The sequence below is a fragment of the Aptenodytes patagonicus genome, chromosome 3, assembly GCF_965638725.1.
Source record: "Aptenodytes patagonicus chromosome 3, bAptPat1.pri.cur, whole genome shotgun sequence".
NCBI classification, from domain to species: domain Eukaryota; kingdom Metazoa; phylum Chordata; class Aves; order Sphenisciformes; family Spheniscidae; genus Aptenodytes; species Aptenodytes patagonicus.
In genome coordinates, this window is record NC_134951.1 from 8,903,083 (window position 1) to 8,923,245 (window position 20,163).

At 40.2% G+C, this 20,163-nt stretch overlaps 1 protein-coding gene across 3 annotated transcripts in view; it reads left to right on the forward strand.

Moving 5' to 3' along the window:
* Window positions 1-2,825: 2,825 nt before the first annotated feature.
* The window catches only part of ATAD2B (ATPase family AAA domain containing 2B), an 82,015-nt gene continuing 64,677 nt past the window's right edge, over window positions 2,826-20,163 (forward strand). For all 3 annotated transcript variants that reach the window (XM_076332699.1, XM_076332701.1, XM_076332700.1), the window contains exons 1-2: window positions 2,826-3,041; window positions 18,123-18,277. In XM_076332699.1, the coding sequence (XP_076188814.1) occupies window positions 2,886-3,041; window positions 18,123-18,277 (311 nt within the window). In that variant the 5' untranslated portion in view covers window positions 2,826-2,885. The remainder of the gene's footprint in view (window positions 3,042-18,122; window positions 18,278-20,163) is intronic.

Sequence of the window (20,163 nt, forward strand, 5' to 3'; positions counted from 1 at the left end):
GGATTTTTAACTACATCAATCCCTCTACAAGAGTAGTCCCTCTGGCATCATAAAGAGTACTCACTTGAGTATGGCTCACAGGAATGAAATCAGAACACTAAAAAAAAAAGGGGGGGAAGAAAAAAGGATACAACTATGGTAAAAATATTTAGTAAATATAAAATATAGCTTTTAAGTTGTGGGTTTTCTGTTGCTTCAAGCAAATCTGGATAGGCACGCAGGAAAATCAATTTGCTTGCATAACGACCAAATTTATTTTACTTTTAAAAAGTAATCAGCATTCACGAGAGGAGGAGTGCTGGTTTGAATCAGGCATGTTGCAAACAGATGTTATGCAAGCTTCCCCAAACAGTCCTGCCAATGTATTGCAATCCTGAGTTATGACATTCACTATAACTGCCGCAGTCTGAGCCCTTTTTTGGGCCACCGATTGATCTGTTGGTTTTCCCAAAATGGGGATGATATTTCTGTGATGCATACAAAAACTTGAAGAAGATCAACATTATTTTTCATTTTCAGACCAACAGAATTTGGATGCCGTATCTGAGTTACACGGCCTATCAGTAGTACAGGACAGAAATGGAAAAGTACATTATTTGTCATCATATGATTGTGATACTTTTAGCAAACATATCTCCTGGTTCATTCCCTCAGTGTGTTTGGTAAGGGACAGTCTCCTGCAATTTCCTTCTATTCCTACTTTTGAAGGATAAAAGGAAGTGATTTCCAAATACCATTTTCAAAAACCGTCGTAGGTTTTAATTAAAATACTCCTTTAGCCTACAAGTGTATGAAATGGCTACATCCTTTCATAACCTTTAAACAAATACATGAAGAAACAAAGGATATGAAACATAACAAAACTAATCTCACAGAGCAGAACAACTATACTTTTGAAAGACCCTGCAGACTCTTGAACGGGAGATGAAAAAGACCATAGTTCCTACTCTGAAACACACTGTATTTTAGAGTATCTCATAAAAATGAAAATTTGTCGCTGTTCATAGTAAGAAAATTTTTGCTTGGAAATCTAAATAGCCCATTTTCTTGTTTTATGTCCTAATGTCATTGTTGCATACTTTATATTTTAAAGTACATGCTCTACCATACTTTTCCAGACTTTAATCTTGAAAAGAAAGATGTGGGAGTATGCAGGTAAAGCAGAATAATAGTTTTTACGTTTATTGTTGTTTACTAAAACATTATTGCACTTTCCATCTTTAAACAATAAAAATACTTTGATAAAGCTTGCTTGAGCCTAGCAGCCCGAGCCATGTGATCAGTAATTTTATTATACTATTCTTTTTTGTTAAAGAAGCAGAAAGCACTGAAATAACTTGCCCAGCGGTGCCAAACAAGTCAGTGTAAAAAGGAAAAGATTGAGACTTTGTCACCTACAGCACTATGCTTGCATTACTCAGCTACATTTCTTTTACAAAGCTTTTGGTTTCAGGGCTTATGTGCAGGTACTGTGATAAGTTCAATAAAGGGCAACAAGTTGTGGTGAGAGAGAAGGGATTGGATTAGAGTTCGTGAATAGTCTGAAAAGCATTTAGGCATCCAGTATACTGTAATACATACTATTCTTCTTCCCTCTAAAACGCAGTTACTGGATCTGCGATAGAGGAGGAAGGTGCGAGAAAAGTAAACTTTCCAACGACTGAGCAATGAGCATCAAACGCAAGTCGAGGCTACCGGGCAAAATACAGATGTTATTGGCAGATAACTCGTACGGCAGGCGAAGCAAGGGTGCATTCCTGATAGCCTGGCTATCAAGAGGATTTCTTAACAGCGAGACTCACCAGGCTGTGAAATAGTTTTACACGGAAAATGGTGGAGATCCTACCCTTGGAGGAGCCGTTCGCCTGAACTGTCATGTCAGTGACTGGAAAGAGCCCACCTGGGCGAGCACAGCCGGCAGGCTCGAGTCCCCCCGGTCCCGGGGCAGAGCACCCTTTTCGGCTGTAAACGGTACCTTTCACCCCCCGCGACCCTGGGCAGTCGCCTCTTCCCTGCCCTTGAACTCCTCACCTAAGCGCACCCTCATCCCTCGGCTTAAGCCTTCAGGAGGCGGCGGCGGCGGCTGCACCGCCCCGACGGGTTACGCCGGGAGCGCCGGGCCAGGCCCGTCCAGCAGCTCGCCAGCTCCTGACAGGCTTCGGTCAGGTCACGGCCCGTGCCCTGGGCCACAGTGGCCGCTCGGGCCCCGCCGCGGGGCCGGTGCCGCCGCCGCCCGGGCTACGCCGCTCCCCTGAGCCTGACAGGACAGCGCACCCCCCGCCCCGGCTCCCCTGGAAACCGCCCCGCCTGCTGTGAAGCCGGCAGTCGCCGTCCTGCCGGTTGCGCGGGGCGCCCCCGGCCGTCCTCTCCCCCGGCCACGGCGGAGGAGCACAGCCGGGCACCCCACCACCGCCCCGCTCCCGGGGGACCCCGCCGGGGGCCGCCGGCCGCCACCTCCCCCGCGGCGGCCAGCGCCAAGCCCATAGAGCGCGCCGGCGCCGTGCTAGAACGTAGGTAGCGAGGGCCTCCTCGGCCTGCGCGCGGCGGCGGCGCCTCCGCAGCGCCCCCTGGCGGCAATTGACGGCCTCGCCGCGGACCGAGGAGAGAAAGGGAGAAGGGGCAGTAATGGCGGCCAGTTAGAGCGAGACTGAGCCGAGGAGGCGGCGGCAGCGACGGGAGGAGCCGGCGCGGCTCCGTCTGTGGCTCTGCCCGGCGGACCGGCTTCCCCAGAGGACTTTTTTTTCCTTCCTTCCCCTCCCCCCCTTCCCCCTCTCCCTCCCCTTCCCCTCCCTACCCGAGCCCCCGCCTGTCCGCCCTCCCTCCTCCCTCCGCGCCGGCGGCGGCAGCGGCAGCGGCGGCCCCCCGTGTCCCCCCTCCCCGGGGCCATGGTGAACACCAGGAAGAGCTCCTTGCGCCCCCTGGGCAAAGCGGCGGCCGCTGCGGCCGGAGCCGGCAGCCATTTCATCTCGTCCCGGACCCGCTCTTCCAAAAGGGGCACCAAGGCAGATGCGGCCGGGCTGGAAGAGACGGCGGCAGCGCGGGTAAGGACCGGGGGGTTCGCGGGGGACGGGGGAGGAGAGGGGCGGGGGGGCGACGGCGAGGGCCTTGGCCGTGGAGTCGCTGGGGACAGCGCCGCTGCTGCCGGGGGGGGGGGGGGCGCGGGTACGGGAGCTTGGGGGGGGCATTGCCAAGGCGGCTGTCGGCTGGAGGGGAGGCGGGAGGACGGCGGACCCGGCAGGGAGCCCGGGGTGAGGAGGGACCGTGGAGCCGGCGGGGAGCCCGGGGACGCGGGGGGCGGCTGCGGAGAACCGACCGTCGCGTCCCAACTGGGTTCCCTGCTCGGCGGGGAGAGGGCGGTCTCCGCCGGGGCGGCGGGAGGCGCAGGCCGCTGACAGGGGCTGGGGGCGGCGGGGGCGTCTGGGGGGCGGCCGGGGACACGGGAGGCGAAGTTGCTCCCCTGCTGTTGCCGGTGCCTGCGCCGGGCTGGGGCAAGCAGGGCCGGCGCGGCGGCGGCGGCGGCAGCGGCAGGCGGGGGTTCGGCGGCGGCGCGGGGCTCCCCCTGCGGCCGCGCCCGGCACTGCGCCGGCTGCCAGACAAAAGTTGGGAGCTGCGCCTGCAGCAACTTCGCAATCCTCGGTCCCTTCCCCCCCCCCCCCTTTCCCTAAATGACCTCGGTTCGGCTGAAGCGGGTGTTCGCGGCGCCTTCGACGGGAGAAAGCTGGTGTTTGAGAAAGGTCCCCCGTTTTTGTGGCACCCCCCAAACGGGGAGGATGTAATTTTGCCGTCAGGTTTAAGTTGAATGCTTTCCCGATGTAACTTATTATAATAGCTCTGGTTGTACAGTCTAATGGCAAGTGAATTCTACAGCCTGATTTGGAAAATTAACATTTGGTAAATTCTCATTGGAAGAAAGAATTCGTGAGCCTCTTTGTTTTCCTTGTCTCTAAACAGATTCGTTGGCAACAACTGCATTTTTTTAAATTATAGGGAGGGGTTTTTTCCCTGATGAAACTTCACGTGTTGCTTTGAAGGTTTAAACTAGTGGTTATAGTTGCCTGATCTGCATACATATTTTAAAAGCAATGTAAATATGGAAGTGAAAATTGAGGGTCAAAACGTTTGACAGTCACGGACCAACTGACCGTGTCTCAGCCTCTGCTGAGGAGGAAGTTAATCAGGCAAGTAGAAAAACAGCAGTAGCAGCCAGAGGCAGGTCAGAAGGATGACACCTGGAATTGTCAGAAAACCTTCTGCCCCATCCTTTTAGTTTTAAAATACTAAAAAAAAAAAAAAAATCACTGACTAGATATTCTATACCTTCTGTGCTTCCCTTTCTGTTCTTTCATGCTTCACAGTTCTTCCCTTCCTCCCATCTTACTTTTCCTTGTTGTCCCCTATTTCTTCCTTGTTTAACTTCATTAGACTTATGGGGATGCAGCGCCATAGCTGTAAAAAGCTGTTCTGCTTGTTCTAGTATGCAGTTTCTATTTATTCATATCATGGGTCTTGTGGTTTGTGGGGCAAAGTTTGGTGTAACCCTTACTGGCTTCCTTTGCAGGCAGTTTACTGCTGCTAAAAAAAATAGGTTGAGCTTCTTTTCAAATATTTTCCACCTATGAATAGTATTTTTATACTACAAATCATTAAAATGTTTAAATTATGTTATTGTCATGGTGTAAGGAAAGGAGATTGTGCAAACTATTGTCATAAAATCTGTAAATACATGCCAGGATATTACCCATGCTTCTAAAATAGCATTTCTTCTAAAGTTAAGTGTGTGTTTTGGTGTATGGGAATGGACTTGTTTCACTTCACAAGAAATCTCATGCGTTTGAGGTAGGGTTTTTTTTTTTTTTTTTAAATATGTGATTGCCAGAGATGAGCAGAAGTTATCCAGGAAGGTTTTTTATTGTGTTTGGGGTTTTTTTTCTTTCCCCCAGTGAATTTTGTAATATATATATATATATATCTCCCACCGTATTTTAAAGTTGTCTTTGTACAACTGTTTTTATTCTTCAGATGTAAGTATTTGTCAGCGATACAGTGTGTTTCTGAGCTCCTGAATCTTCTTGAAGTAGCGCCAGAGGAGGATTTCGGTGATTAGAACATGAATAAGTATAGCAGCAGGAAGACAAAGCCTTTGCTTTTGGAAGTGACTGTCGGGAGACAGACAGTGAGGCTGTGTTTTGTGCAGAAAGCGTACTGGGATCGTTTTCATGCAGTTTGTATGTAATTTTTTTTTTTTTAAGTTGACTGGAACAGTGTGTTCTTTTGAAATCTTTCGGGTGTCGCGTCACCCAGCCTTACTACCAGCAGTTAATCGGGTTAATGGGCAGCTAGAGTTTGGAGCTCTGGCAGAGATGGTGCGCTTCTTATTTGCACTGTGTGACTTAATTTTCTTCCACTGAGGTTCTGACTTGGACTCCCAGAGAAATGCTCTTCAGTGGCAATGCTTGTAATATTACCTTTCAGGATGTATTTTAAAAGATCATCTATTTGTTCCTTATTAGCAACAAAACCTGAGTTAGTAATCTAATGGCATCCTGTAAGATGCTGGTTAGACCAGATGAGGGGTTAGGAGTCGCCTTCCACCTCTTTTATGTCTATTTTCTTTTTCCGTCTTCTCCTTTCTTCCTCTTGGCTTTTTCTGGTATACTTAGGGGGTTTTTTTTGCATACATTTACAAGGACAGGCTTTAATCCCTCCTCTCCTAAGAACTTGCGTTAAGTTTCTAGCCTTCCAGTTCAATATTGTGTTGAGTTACATATTAACAGTGTCCGTTTCTGCTTGATGTGAATCTGGAAGCAACACACATTCTGTGGAAATGGGCCATAATGGTCTAAATGCCTTTATCGTATTCTCTGTATTCCCTCTATAGTACTTGCGCATCTTAGAGAAAGCAATGACGTCAGTCTTTGAAAAGTAAACTGTTTTGAATTATTGACTGGCGACCACACATTCACCGATAGAGACGGATACATGTGTGTCCACTGACCAGAAGCCAGATTAAAATGAACAAAATCCCTTACTAAATGGATCAAGGAGCCAAGAAGTTTATTCTCTGAAATGATGTCGTAGCAGAGTGCATAGAGAGGGTACGGAGAGAAAACTGGGCTATGTTTTCTTCCTGTGTCCAGGATTGATTTACACATTATTTAACAGAAATTAAAGCTATCCTTACGTAAATTTATATTCTGTCTTTATATGAGTTATATGTATTTTTTTCTTCCTAGCATTAAAACTTGGAAAGTGTTATGGCTTTATGTTAAAGCATTCTGACAAGAAAAGTGCATCAAAATCTTTCAAAGTTTTCAGAAACATAGAATTGTAACCCAAGGCTTATAAATCCAGTGGACTTCATTCATACTATGAAAGAATTGAGGATACTGTGACCGTAACAGGTTAAATTTGTGCTCTAGATTTACTGATGTCTGATGTTTTCAGATATTAAGTTGTGATTGTTGGTAACAGTTATGTGGCAATTGAAATGATTTTTCTCAGTCATCTCAAAGCACAAATCAAAAATGTTGATCAAGAAAACTAATGAATTTATTGTGAAATAAACACTCTTAAATCATGTCAGCATATTAGTTAGACATTTTAGAAATGTATACAAGATTAGCTTAATTTAATTAGCCAAGAAAGCATTAGCAGTGCCTTAAGAGCTACTTGAGGGCACTGTGATAATTGTAACACGCCATCCTAGCTAAAAGTAGTACTGCCAACGTCGTTCAACTTACTCGGTGGCAACCTAGAGCTCTCCATTGTACTTAATTGCTAATAGGAGCAAACACGGACTTGAGGATTGACATCAAGTGCTGTAGTGTGGGAAGGTATAAAGCTAAGCAGCATTTTTGTGCTCTGTAATTCCAGTATATTTCAGTGTCTCTTACTGTAATTTCTCTGTGACAATAAATATTTTTTCTGGTTTCTGGGTGATAATGCAGCTTTTGCAGCATAAGCTCATTGCTACGTTTTGCTCCTTAAAAAGTCTTTAATGGTCAGCTATTGAAAACATAGAAAATGAACTTTAAAAAATTATTATTATTTCGCTTAAAATACTAGCTTTAAACATACCCCTTAGAGCTTTCTAAAAATTAAATTTTCCTTTATGGAAGAGCCTGATTCAGATTAACATATTTTCTTTGTCTTTTTTGCAAAGTGTCTTACAGTGTTCTGGATGTTCTGTGGTTTAGAATAAAACTACAGAAAAAGTTAGAGTTTCCTCCTTATGCTGGAAAAATTACACTTGCTGGCCACCCGCATGTAAAACTCTTCAGGGGAAAAAAGCTCCTCTCAAATATCTATGTTTTTAAAGAACTGAATTGTCTTACTGTTCAAGTTTACAGTAACATCAATAAAGGCGCTGAGGCTAACGCTTTTACAGTTCTTTGAAATACATCCTGAAATACAGAGCCTTGTGAAGTTATTCCAAACAATTTCAATTAAAGGCGGTTTCCCAAGAAAGCTCATCTTTTCAGTGCGTAATAAAATGTCGGGTTCTTTCTGTTTTAGTGGTCTGCTGCTCTTTTGGGACTTAGGAGAAAATCAGTGATGTAAAACGAGTCGTGCAGTCTGTTCCTTGGTAGCGTGGTATTAATACGTCTGTGAACAGTGGGAAATAGAGCAATTGTTGGAAGCAATCTACGTCCAAGTTTCTGTGAAAATACCATACAGTCTGCATTTGTAATCCTTCCATGTTTCCAGAGGGGTGTCCCAAGTTTGAATTCTTTCTCTGTATCTTGCCAAATCAGTCTGGGCCACTATCAGAAGTCAGGACACCTCCGAAGTGTACGCGGTTTGTTTTGGGAGGCAGCTGCGCATCCTGTTCGAAGCTGGCTATCTTTGCTCTCACACTGTTACAGGGCCTTAAAAGGAAGCAATCTAAGGACTAATCCAGTGAGTGAATAAGACCTCCAAAGAATACTCAGGAAATGGTGTTGATGTTTGGTGTGCTGCATTGCTTCCTCTGAATACTGGGCTTGTCCCAAAGTAATATTAATAAAAGCTGCTTCTCCAACTACTGTCTCTCAGTTTAAACTTAAAGCAGAAGGCTTAACCCATTGCTGTGAGAGATCCCATGACAATTTTGCAAGAGTGGCATACAGCTTGGGGATATGCAAGATAATTAGCTCAGGTAATTACATTCTGATCACCTCCATCCCCCTGCAGTTTCAGTTGGATGTGGTATAGTTTTGCACATCCTGCCCTAAATTGTCGAGTATTTGCTCTACTGTGGGAAAGTTTTCATTCCGATCTAATGATGCTTTAAACGATTTCTATGTAAAACTTTGTAAAACCCTTCTCAAACCAAAGCATCCAGCAAGTAGGCATCAGCGAGCTGAAGCTTTCACTGCTCTTATTTTGTAGCTGTGACTGTTTTAAAGGTTGCTGATCGTTTATTAGATGTTTTAGCTCTAATGTGTTAACTTTGTATGTGGGTAATACCACTCATGAAGCCACTTATTGCAAAGGGAGCTGACAATGTTTTTTTCAGCCTTTTTCATCCTGTCTTTTTTTTTTTTGGTACTCTTCATGCTTTGCTGCTTTTTCTAAACAATTTTTCCATCTCTGAGTTTACTCTTGAAATATTGTCTTTATTACCTTTAATGGAATTTTCATGGTTTATTTTAACCATTAATTTTGCTTTAAATTGTTCAAGTGTTGTTTTGCATTTATACTTGCTTGGACTCTTTTAAATTAAATAAATTTAATTTCTTCTTGCTTGGTAGCTATTAAAACAGGCCACTTTTCAACCAGTTGTAAGATTAATGTGTTATCTTCTGTAAGCTTTTTCATTTTGCCCTGCTGAGTACGTGTATGCTATAATAGCTTCAACTCCAGTTGACCTAAGTATAAAGGAGGTAGCTTCAGTACCCTTACCAGAAACACAGAATTTATGAGCTTGTCCAAGTTCCATAGCTTTTGTAGCCTGTTCTGAATTTTGTGGTTTTATTTTTATGCTTCTAGTAGTGTATGTTAATAACCTAACTAATGTAAAGCTTTGGTAGAAAGTTTGTGTCCGGGTGCGCTTGGAGTGGATGCTTCAGTTTGGGTGTTTTCATAATTTGGGAAATGGGCTTTCTGCTTTTCTCCAGCCTCCAGTCAATTGCTTTGTTTTAAATGGATAAGTAGTTGAGCTGAGCTATTTAAATAACCTGAAAAGAAGAAGCTGTTCTTTCTGTACACGTGGAAGAGATTACTTGCATTGAAATTTGTTGCCATACTTCAGCAATCCCTCATTCCAAATACTTAATAACTACCTTCTATTATTTCTCTGATTTATCTTTCAGACCTTGAATGTTGTTTTTATTATGATTTAATTTCAATACATTAAACTTAAGATTTCATATTACAATTTTACACAAATTTGTTTTTTCTTTTGAAATACTGTCTTCAGGTGCATTGTAGCTAGAGATACAGAAGCGGTTTTAATCCTACATTTTTTTCACATAGAAGGCTACCTTTGTGTAGCTTCCCTTGCTACAGATGCTTCCTTGCTTAGCTTACTGAGTCAAGTACCTGGTCATGTCCAAACCTTGGGGAACCCTCTGGTCCAAGGGTTCTCTCTGTTCTCCTACTTGCTATCCTCATTCAGATCATTCTGCTTCTTTATTTAGGTTTATAGTAGTACTAAAAGGAGGCCATGTCCTCCAGACTTTCTTTGGGATGGGATTGTTCAGCAGAAACAAGATGGATTTTTGAGGACTAAGGGTAGGGAAAAAAGTTGTTTGAATGTTTACATTTTTTCTACTTCTGAATTGTAATCATTATTGAATGTTTACATAAATATAATTTTTGCTTTAAAAGTCTTTGTTAACAGAATCTAGAAACTCATGGAAATGTTTAATATGGTTCTGACTAAAAATGTCTTGCTTTTAGTATTCCTTCAGTGTTAAATTAGGAAGATCAGTAGTTTTAAAAACTTCCGATATGTGGATCTTCTAGAAAAACTTCTGAGTGAGGCCTGGACCCCCATACAGCAGATCGAGACCTCTTCTCAGTAGACTTGCTCTTCTGAGGGTGTGTGTTTTCACATGTGCTGCAAGCTGTTAACTCTGCAGTTGTGAAAATGAATAGACTTGCCAATATTAATGCTTGCCTGGCCATTTGATCAGCTGGATCAGGATCAGGTCACTGGTCCAGCTGAAACTAACCCTCTTCCCCACGTCCTCCTGCTTTCCCTTGCCTCCCCTCCATCCCTCCGATTTGATTATCGGCTGAAAATTCACAATGTCACCCTAATTTTAGTAAAGGCACAAAGGAGGGGAGAGGAACACTCATGGTGGAAATGCTTGGAGCGGGGCAATGATGATGGGTGGAGAACAGACCTCGAGCTTGCTATTTATGGGCTCTGTCATAGTTTGGCAGAGGCTGCTCTGTAGCTCACTCTCCCTTTCTTTCATGAACCTACAAGTAGCCCATAGATTGCAAGAGTTTTTTTGGATGTCAGATCAAAAGCCGTTGAAAGGCACTCGGCCTGGATATGAACAGGTGTCTTTTTCTATTATAGACAGGGGGAATGGTTGCAAGTGTGAAAATACACAGTAAACAGTGTTGTAGGTAGTGGTTTCTATTTTTAACCCTGTAAACTTTTAACTTTTCTCAAAAGCTTTCACATATATTAAATAACCTGAATTCTAGAATTGAAGAGTTCCAGGAAATAAAATGGAGATCTATCGAAATAGTGGAAATCTATTGAAAAAGCGAAGCAGATTTTCTCATGCAAAAAATGTTTTTTTTTACCTGAATGAGTTGGGAAAAATTTATTCTTCTGAAAAAGTCTAGATGATGGTATTCTTTATATCCTTAATGGCTATTATTGACATAAGCGTTGTTTGCTGAAAAAAAACCACAGCAGCTGAATGGTAAAAGAATTTAGATCATCCTGCAATTGAGGCATTCTTTACTATCATTATCACCAATGAAATACAACATTAATAGTTGTTTATTCCAAGATCATCAAGCACCTAAGTATGAATCTTGTTATTTTTCCTTAACACCTGTGGAGAGCCAATGCCTGATAAATGACTGTGTGCAAACAAATGGAAATTAGAGAACTGTGACCAGAAGATGGGTTCTTTTAAGCCAGCTTTGTCTCTTTTCAAGCTATCAGTAAGGTTAACAGACGAGGTCCTTAATGAAACTTGAAGTTCTTAGTAAGGTAGTTAATGTGCTTTAATCCAAATACATTTTTTCCCAGCTTCTTGTCATTTGAAGGCACAGGCAGTATACTTACACTGGATTTTTAGGACACAGAGGTAGATGTTTAGCATGCAGCACTACATAGTGTACTGACATGAATACAGCCTGCTGTATTATGCTGTGACCTGGAGTTGAGTCATGTTACCTTCTTCCCCCAGACAAGTGTGTCAGGTCTTGCCTCTTCCCACCAAGCAGTCAGCCCTCCCATGGAAGAGGGGCTAAGGGCATTTGCCAGGAAGATGTGGGTCGGTGTGGGGAGGGGAGAGGAGCTTGTGAGGATGTGTTGGTGCTGGAGAGAGTGGGTAGTGCAATGTGTCATCCTGAAATTAGGACACAGTACAGATGTGTAAGGCAAGGTGTGGGCCCTAGTTTGAGCATGCTGATGAGAGTGTTTCAGCCGCTGAAAATTTGTACTGAGCATAAGGGCGGTTTTAGGCCGTCTTTTTTTTTGGGGGGGGTGTGGGGGGTGTGGGTGAAGATGCTATAAAGCATTCAAAAAATTGAAATAGGATTTGAAGGGATTTACTAGATTCTGGTCAGATGACATTATTGCAGTCATGGTAGGAAATTTGTTTGATCTAGTTACTAGAACTTAGAATGAAATAAGAGCAAAACTGAAAATATCTCAAAGAGATTGTGAAGTCTTTTGATTTTTTTAATTGCTTAGTATGCCTAGCCCAGAAATGCATTAGGAAGGATACCTAGCTCTTACCTAACTTTCATCAAGAGATCTTAAAGTACATCTTTAATGCAATAAATTTGTAGAAGTTAATAATTTTAATCCATATTTTTTACCTTTACAGAAACTGATACACAAGGCAGCAAGTGGCTTATCCAGAATCACTGGACAGACAGATAGAGAGTGTTTTTGGTGTATTTTATTGGTATGTTTGAAACGACGTTCTAGTTTAAACGCAGAAAAAGCAAGTTATTTGTTAACTGAATAGTTACCTGAGAGCAAAGATGAGTGTTCAGCTTAACTGGTACGCTGGGGACACAATCACGTTTTTTTCATGAATACAAGTTTTATTTTTGGAAAGACAACTTTTATCTTTTTATACCAGTGGGATAAAAATGTTTATTAAATGCATTAAATATCCCTGAGTGTGTATTTTATTTCTTTTAATGGACAGCCCATTTCCACAAGAAGTTTGCATGAACGGGTAGGGGAAAAGGTAGATCGGATTTTTTTTTTCACATGTACTTTTAAAATACTAATCCAGATTATTAATATTCTGGGACATCTGAGAAGATGTGTTGTTATTCACAGGATAACATTTTAAATGATGTTAGACGTAACTGGAGGACCTGGATTCAGTTTCTCCAAAATTAGTAAAAATAAGATTGAGAGATGTCTGAAGTCATTGTCTTTTCAGAGTGTCAAATGGAGAGAAAAAAGTTACTTTTAAATATCAGAAGCTAAGAATTAACTAAAGTTAGAAGTAGAGGTTTTTGAAAACCTGTAGGTGAAACAGATTTCTTGAAAATGTTTATTTCGTTATTAAGACAAAAGTAAATTTCAGGGTGTTTTGTGCTTGTTCAGTGGGTCAAAAAGAAGTAGTAATTAAAACAGTTTGTGCTTTTAACAAAATGGGGAGGAATAGGATCAAACAGTTGAAGATTGTGTCAGTGTGTCTTAATTTCATGTCTTAGACATGGGAAGAGGTCATAGAAAAGAGAAAAACAGATGCTGAAAGGTTTAAAACACTAGTTTGAAAACTCTCCTGTCTGATTTGTGTAGTCGTATGAGCAATCATGCTAACTTTCTGGGTGTGGCAGAGAGTTAGTCAGAAGAAGGGTGTGACCCACAAAATGTATGGCAAGGAGAGCAAGTTTCACCATGGTGGAAAACTCAGATATTCATGTCTGCATACCTGTGTTTTAATACAGCTAAACCTGTGGCAGACCAGACGGAGTCTTTTTCAGAAATTGCAAGGTGTGGTTGTGGTTTGGGTGTTACGTCACCCCTTACTCAAAAACTCGATGACCTTGCGTTCATGTACTTGGAGATGCCAGTGATAGAGATAGTTCATACTCATCCTGTATTACCAAGACTGCTGGATTATGGTTGTCTTGGAATGTTCAGACCAGCAGTGTAGTGAGGAGTTCTTTAGACGTTCTCTTGGCCAGGAGATTCAACTTACTTTAAACTTAACAGAAGAAACAAAAATCCCTATCCCCTCCCCTTCAGTATGCTAGAAGTAGTCTTTGTAGTTTAACTTGAAAATTAATCAGCTATCATGCTTTAGCTAGCTGGTCCCTGTGATACACCTGAAGACAAGCCATTGTCGGTGAGGACTCCCTTTGATACGTGCGTCCTTCAGTCATGCTAAAAGACTGGATCAGTGTAGTCACTTCTTTTCTAAGAGGATAGACTGAGAAGGAAGAAGTCAGTTTTATTCATTGATTTCTAGTTTGTGTTCTTTCAAAACGTAAGGACTTGTCTCTAAATGTTTATAAATAAAGCTTTGTTAGTATCAAATTATTATTCTGAAATTTAGGGATGGATATGGAAGAGACTACACGTAATACTGTGTATCAGTGTTTTTGTAGCTTGTTCATGAATATGAGAATTACAATAAACATTTTTTCCATCTTTCTCCTTTTCATACAAAGTAGAGAAAACAGAGATAAGTATGCAGCTACATTTACTTCATCGCTTTATTTACTTATTCATTTTAGATTTGGTTTCTAGATTTACCGCTACCATCATTCAACTGCTTTCAGTGAAGGTATGTTACCAGAGTTTGCCCCACTACCTCTGCAAGACTCTTGCTGTTGAATCTTAGCTCAACAGCTAATTTGCGGTATTCATTCAGCTGTCACTTTCCATTTTACTCTTGAATCCAAAGATAATGAAGACTATGTTTTGCCAGTCTAGACCACAGGTGGTATCCTGTTAACTCCAGTTATTTCCTTACTCATTATTAGTGAGAGTGCTTTCTGTAAGAAGCTGCACTGGGTTCTGTTTGTTCTGGATCACAGCTGGAGTTTGGTGGGTCTCTCATTTCTGTTAGATCAATACAGTTGCGCTAAATTTTGTTTACCTCTCTGTACTTCCTGACATGATGTAAACTCATTTGTTGATTCTTCTGTGCTTGCTTTTTCTCTGTGGCTTTGGTATGCTTTCAGGCAATTTCTGACATGATTAAGATTTTATTAATTCGTATTCTCTGCATTCTCTCAGCATGTGAGTGCATTTGCTTCGGTGCCAGTGTTTCATTAGGAGCTTTGAGTTCAGTGCATCGGTTCCTACTTCTGCAGTTGCATTATTAATTTCTTAATTTTTAAGTTTGATGCTTGTGTCATACTTTTCACTTTCTAGTCCCAGAACGTTTTCATGATGTGTACTGTTAAGTAATAAGTTTCTGGGTTGAAACTGAAGTACTATTTTTAATCACTGAATGTATAAATGGTTTGAGACCCAGTTACTTGAGGGAGCAAGTTGAGTGCAGTGGCATCGTTAGACCTCTTTTGCTATAAATGGAAGGAGGCAGTGGATAGACTGCTCTCTGTGAAGGCTTCTCAGATTGAAATTAATTTCTTTTCTTGTTCTAGCATATCCCAGTTTGGCTAATCTCTTGAGTGTAATGAAAACTCCATCTCCATATTTTACTGTAGGTAGGTGAAAGTTCTGGATGGCAGTCTAGGTGTGATTTGATTCCCTAGAGCTTGAATTTTTAAGATTGCCTGTTAACTGGAAAATGAAGCTTGGATTGTTATTAATATATTTAAAATTTCAATGATTTCTCATTGTAGTAGCTTTGCACTACTTCACAGTAAAACATTTTGTTATGTTACTGCATCTTCTACACAGGTGTACTAACTTAAGTTAGTATTTGGGCTTGACTACCTTAAAATTTAGACTTGCTTGTACTTGCTAAGTTACTGTGTAGAGTTAATATGCAGACAAATGAGGCTCAACTGAAAATAATATCCTAAACAAAGAATAACCAGAAATTATTGCCTCTGTTAAGTAAACCACTTCATTGCTAGTCTAGTTCCTTAGGCAGTTGCACTGATGTGATCACATTGACGGTTAGCCTGCCCTTCCAGTTTTTGAAGCTGTTGGCCAGCATCTGTTCATTTGACAGTATTAGAGATCTCAAAGATACTCGGCTTTTATAAATTTTGTGAATAATAGTAACTCGGTAGCAGAGGGAGACCTGAAGTAGCAGATTTTGTCTCCAGGTTAATCGCTAATATTTTGTTTTACCCGCCAGCTGACCACTTGGCATGCACATAGCTCAGAAGTAACTACATGGGTGTACTGCCTTTGACCGATAAATAGACAGGGCAAATGAGGAATACTAGCTAAGTTTGAGACTTGGGACCAGAGGCAGGGAACTGGAGGAGATGCAGAGAAAAGTGGTCATAGGAGACTTGGGAGGAGTTAGGATTTTTGCATGGGAAGGAGTAGAGATGGAGTATAGGAACCTAAGCATTACTAGTTTCACTGCTTGCAAAACAGCTTTAATGTTAGCCCTCATAAAGCTTCGTTACATGCTTGTTCCTCTTTCTTAGCTTCATTTTCTCTGTCTCGTCTAGCCGGTTTAAAACTGGTTCTGTGGCTTACCTTGAAACTCTGCTTCTATCCTGCACAGGGTAGCTCTTGTAGTTTCAGAAAGTAGCTACTAAAATTGACTTAGCAATGGTGTATTTCTGTAAGTCCAGAAATAAACTTGTGGCTGATTAAAGCAAAAAGTACATACACAAATGCTTACAGTATTCAGAAGTGAATATGTACACTATCAACATTTTGTGAAAAGTTGGTATTTTGTAGTTGCAGAGTGTTATGGAAAACAGCTAGGTGGCTGCATGTGTATTTTACAGTGCTATGCAAGGTGCAGGTGTTTTGTATTTAGGAATGGTGGTAGTTACCTCTGCTGGCAGTTTGACTAAGTCTTAGTTTTATATCCCAAATTTTGCTTCATCTAATTTAAAGTTTTAATTATGATCTTCTAGTATAGACATTATTTTGAGTTACATTGATGTACTTCCTGAAGAAGTGAAATAATGAGGAAGAAAAAAGTGTGGGTTTTGTTTTGTTTTGGTTTGGTTTTTTACTAGGGTTAAATGAGTCCTAGATTGAACCTTAATATAGACCTCTTTCTTTCCCTGGATTTACCTTGATAGGCTAACAATTATCAAAGTTAAAACTACTTTTAAAATGAGATGTGAACATGGGCTGGTTAGCATTTAATACTAGTTTTTAGTATTTAGTATTTTTAGTATTATTAAGAGTATTTACAAGTATTTATAGTATAAATGAAAATAACGTATAACATATTCAGTAAATAAATACTATATCATAATACCATATTTATTAATTTATTAGTAGTATAGTAAGTATTTAATATTAGTTAATAGTTGTTAATATATATAAATAAATACATATTTTTATATAATTTTTATATATATAGAAATAAATGTTAAGGCATGATGTAGTCAGCCCATGTCACTCGCAGCTTGCTGTACCTGCAGGCAGTGGTCCCATCCTCACCTTGTGTTTTTTTTCTTGCATTATCTTTTGTACTTCTCTGATCCCTCACTGAAATGATTCAGCTCACTAACCAGGTAGAAAGCTAATCTAACAGAAGGAAAGTGGACTTTTTATGCTCTAGTGAGCTGATTTGGTTTATGGGTGGCTCAGAGAACCATCAGAAGAAGATCAAAGGAGATTGGAGTGGTGCTGTGTAACCAGGCAAGGGAGCGCATGGGCCAGCCCCTGGGTTCGGTGGTGCTGAGCTGTCTTGTTGAACTGCACCCGTACGTTTGGATTTCTTTAGGCTTTGCCAGTTTCTAAATACTGTGCTATGATAGTCTGTCGTCTTCTCTTAAGAAAAAGACTTTTTTTTTTTTTTAATTTTCTTGAGCACGTGAGATATCATGATGTTGAATGATCTGGAGTACAAATCAGATTGTTACTGTTAATAAGCCTGATGAACAAATGGGACTTCCGTGATCACCTCCTTGCATATAAGTAAAATTATCTTTTGTTCTTAGTTTAAGTGCTTACTGACAATTCCTGGACCTTAATATTCGGAAATTGGTTACTCTGTTGTTGCAAGAGAGGATGTTTAGTTTTTCAATCAAGACTGTTTCCATGAGCTAAAATCTGTGGTTTATAGAATTTTGATTTTTTTTTTTTTTTTTTGTAGTTCACCTTAACAGAAGCAGATCCTCCAAAGTTTGCTGTCTGTCCACTTCTTAAGTACAGCTCTGAAGTAATCCCTTGCTATGGTCTTTGAATTTCTGTCTACATTACCTCTGAGAAACACAACAGGAAAAAAAACCCCTCTGGTAGTGTTTAGGTGCTTCTTAAAGGTGTTAAGACTAATGTTGTTAGTGTGTATAATGCTGTTAATGAACACATTAGACAACAAGTGCTGTAAAAGTATAAAGTCCATTTTCAGTTACTCTTAGCTGCGTGTTTGACAGTCTAAAGAAGAGAACAAGGTGTTGTAAAACTCTTACAAGAAGGAAAAGCATAATGTGACTGTTTAAGCATTTTAAAGACAAAGATAATGTCAGTAGAATAAATTCATGCTGTGTTTCTAAGCATCTTTATTTTTCTCAGTCCTTTTTTCTTTTTATTTGCACTATTAGTTCTTTTTCAAGTAGGGTAAGAGTTAGCAGTGTCATGTATGATATAAAAACTACAGTGGGTTAGAGAAATGGAATGCTTGTTTAGAAATAAGTGTAAAATATTATAGAAAAGTTTAATATTAAAAATTAAATATTTTTTTAGTTTCCAGTAATGTTTTCAGAATAAACATTTTTACTATTTCACACAAACTTGTTACTAAGAGTTTGGTAGAGACTTCCCTGTTACTGAGCTTAAGTTCCCTCTTTTTCTGTAAGGGTATATACAAATGAGCCGATTAAGTATGGTCTGATGCTTTTTTTCTTTTCAGAAAGATGAAGGTAGTGATGCTAGTTTGAGTGATAGCCACATATCTCCTCCCGCCAAACGTACCTCAAAACATGCTGATCCTGTGTGCAAAGACAAATCAAAATCACGCAGTACTGGGCAGCGAGAGGAATGGAGCATCTCAACTGGACAGTCCAGGTAACTTGGTGCCAAGAGAAAAATGAAGCCTTACCAATTTTTCCTGTATTGTTAACCCGCTTACGCTATTTCTGCAGTGAGCTGCAGCTCACGCTCAAGAGTGTATTTTTGAAGCGTGTTATTTCAATACAATTTTCTTCTAGTTTAAGACTCCAGGAACATGGGTTACATCAATCCTCTCATCTCTCTGTTTCCTTTCTATGCAAATTTGTGCAAAAATGGAAAGTAATTTTATTTGAGATGCAGCCTGAATTCTAGATTCTTGATACATCCCAATTTAGTGACTTAATTGGTATTTTTATGTACTCAAGCTATAAGAAGACATGGCATTTTAATTAGGAAATCAGTATTATCCTCATCTTTAGGGAATGGATAATGGTCAAGTTTCTTTCTTTCCATTGTCGTTTTCAGCCTCTCTTCCCTATTCGGTTATAAGGACTCAAGTCCTTATAGTAAATTACTGTATTTTATTAAATATATCCTGCCACATTTGTACGACTCGAAAAAGAAGTAATTAGTTTCATTTTATAACTCCGATTAACAATATTTTACAAAGCATTCTTGTGTTCGTAAGATTCTTCACATGATTACAAGTAATTATGAGACAGTGTAGACAGTATGTTCCTGGGCCATGAACTTTCAGTTAATACTGATTCTTTTGTACATATGTATTTCATATTTATGTACAAATCACAATCGTTCTTGCAATGCTTTGTATGTAAGAATGACTCTAATTCACTACTGGACTGTTGTCTGCTAGGATGAAGTATATTTAAATACTATGCAAATCTTAAAATAAATCTCTTTTTTTGGTTTGTTTTTTCCTTTTAAAACAGAATAAATTAAATATAGCATATTATGTGCCATGGTCATGTGGGAATGTATTGAAACTCATGCACCTTCTATTTCTTTTGTTTATAAGTGTAGATTTGTACTGAACCTATTAGAAATGCTAAGAGAAAAAAAAAATATTTAATGTGGCTGGGAGAATTTAGATCACTGTGTCAAATGAAATTTGGCCAGGATACTGAAACTTGTGTTGTTACTCATGTAGACCCACTGTGACATGTCTTTGCATTTGAGGTTTTCTTATTGTTTTGTGCCAAAATCCAAAGCGCTGGGCCTAATAGTGATCTTGAGTCGCTAAGACATTTCCCAAAAGTTTTGTTGCTAAACCTATATTATAGTCAAATTTCACTTCTTCAGTTGTGGTTTCTAAAGTACTTAAAATATCTGGCCAGAAAAAAGTTATTGGAAAGTTGGATGTGGACATGATTTTTGTAAATGTGATCTTCTGTGTTGCTACCCAACCCTTGCAAAAATCCTTAGGTTACCTTTGTTTTGTAAGTATTTGTTATACATTTCTTAGGAATATAATAGCAAAGCCCACATCTTCTGTGCCTCTGAGTTGAACTCTTTGTAGTCTGTTGAACTCTTGGTCATGTTCAAGCTCAGATTGCATTTGGTATTATTAAGATTTCCCCTCCTTTTTCTCTTTCTCATCAAATTCATCATCAGTTTTCTAGTTTGAGAACAAGGAGTTTCTCCCTATCCAGTACTGGTGTGCAGTACGTACAGTTCATGTGTCTGTAAAGTACTTAGTGTTTCTGAGGGTGGAAGAGGGATAAAATTTTTTTTTTCCTTTTGCCTGATTTATTTCGCTTTTTTGCATAGCGATGTTGACAAATTACTTTTAACAGTCTGCCAGTGGTTGTAGAGTTTTTGTTAATTTGTATTCTACTCTAAATTATCTTTTAGTAAAATCATGTCTAATAAATAAGAATATTTTCAATTTTTTAAAGATAAGCGAATGAAGGAACAATTGCTTACACAATAAAATTGCAGAAAACTCTGGAATACGTTTTTGTCTTGGACTGTGATGTAGT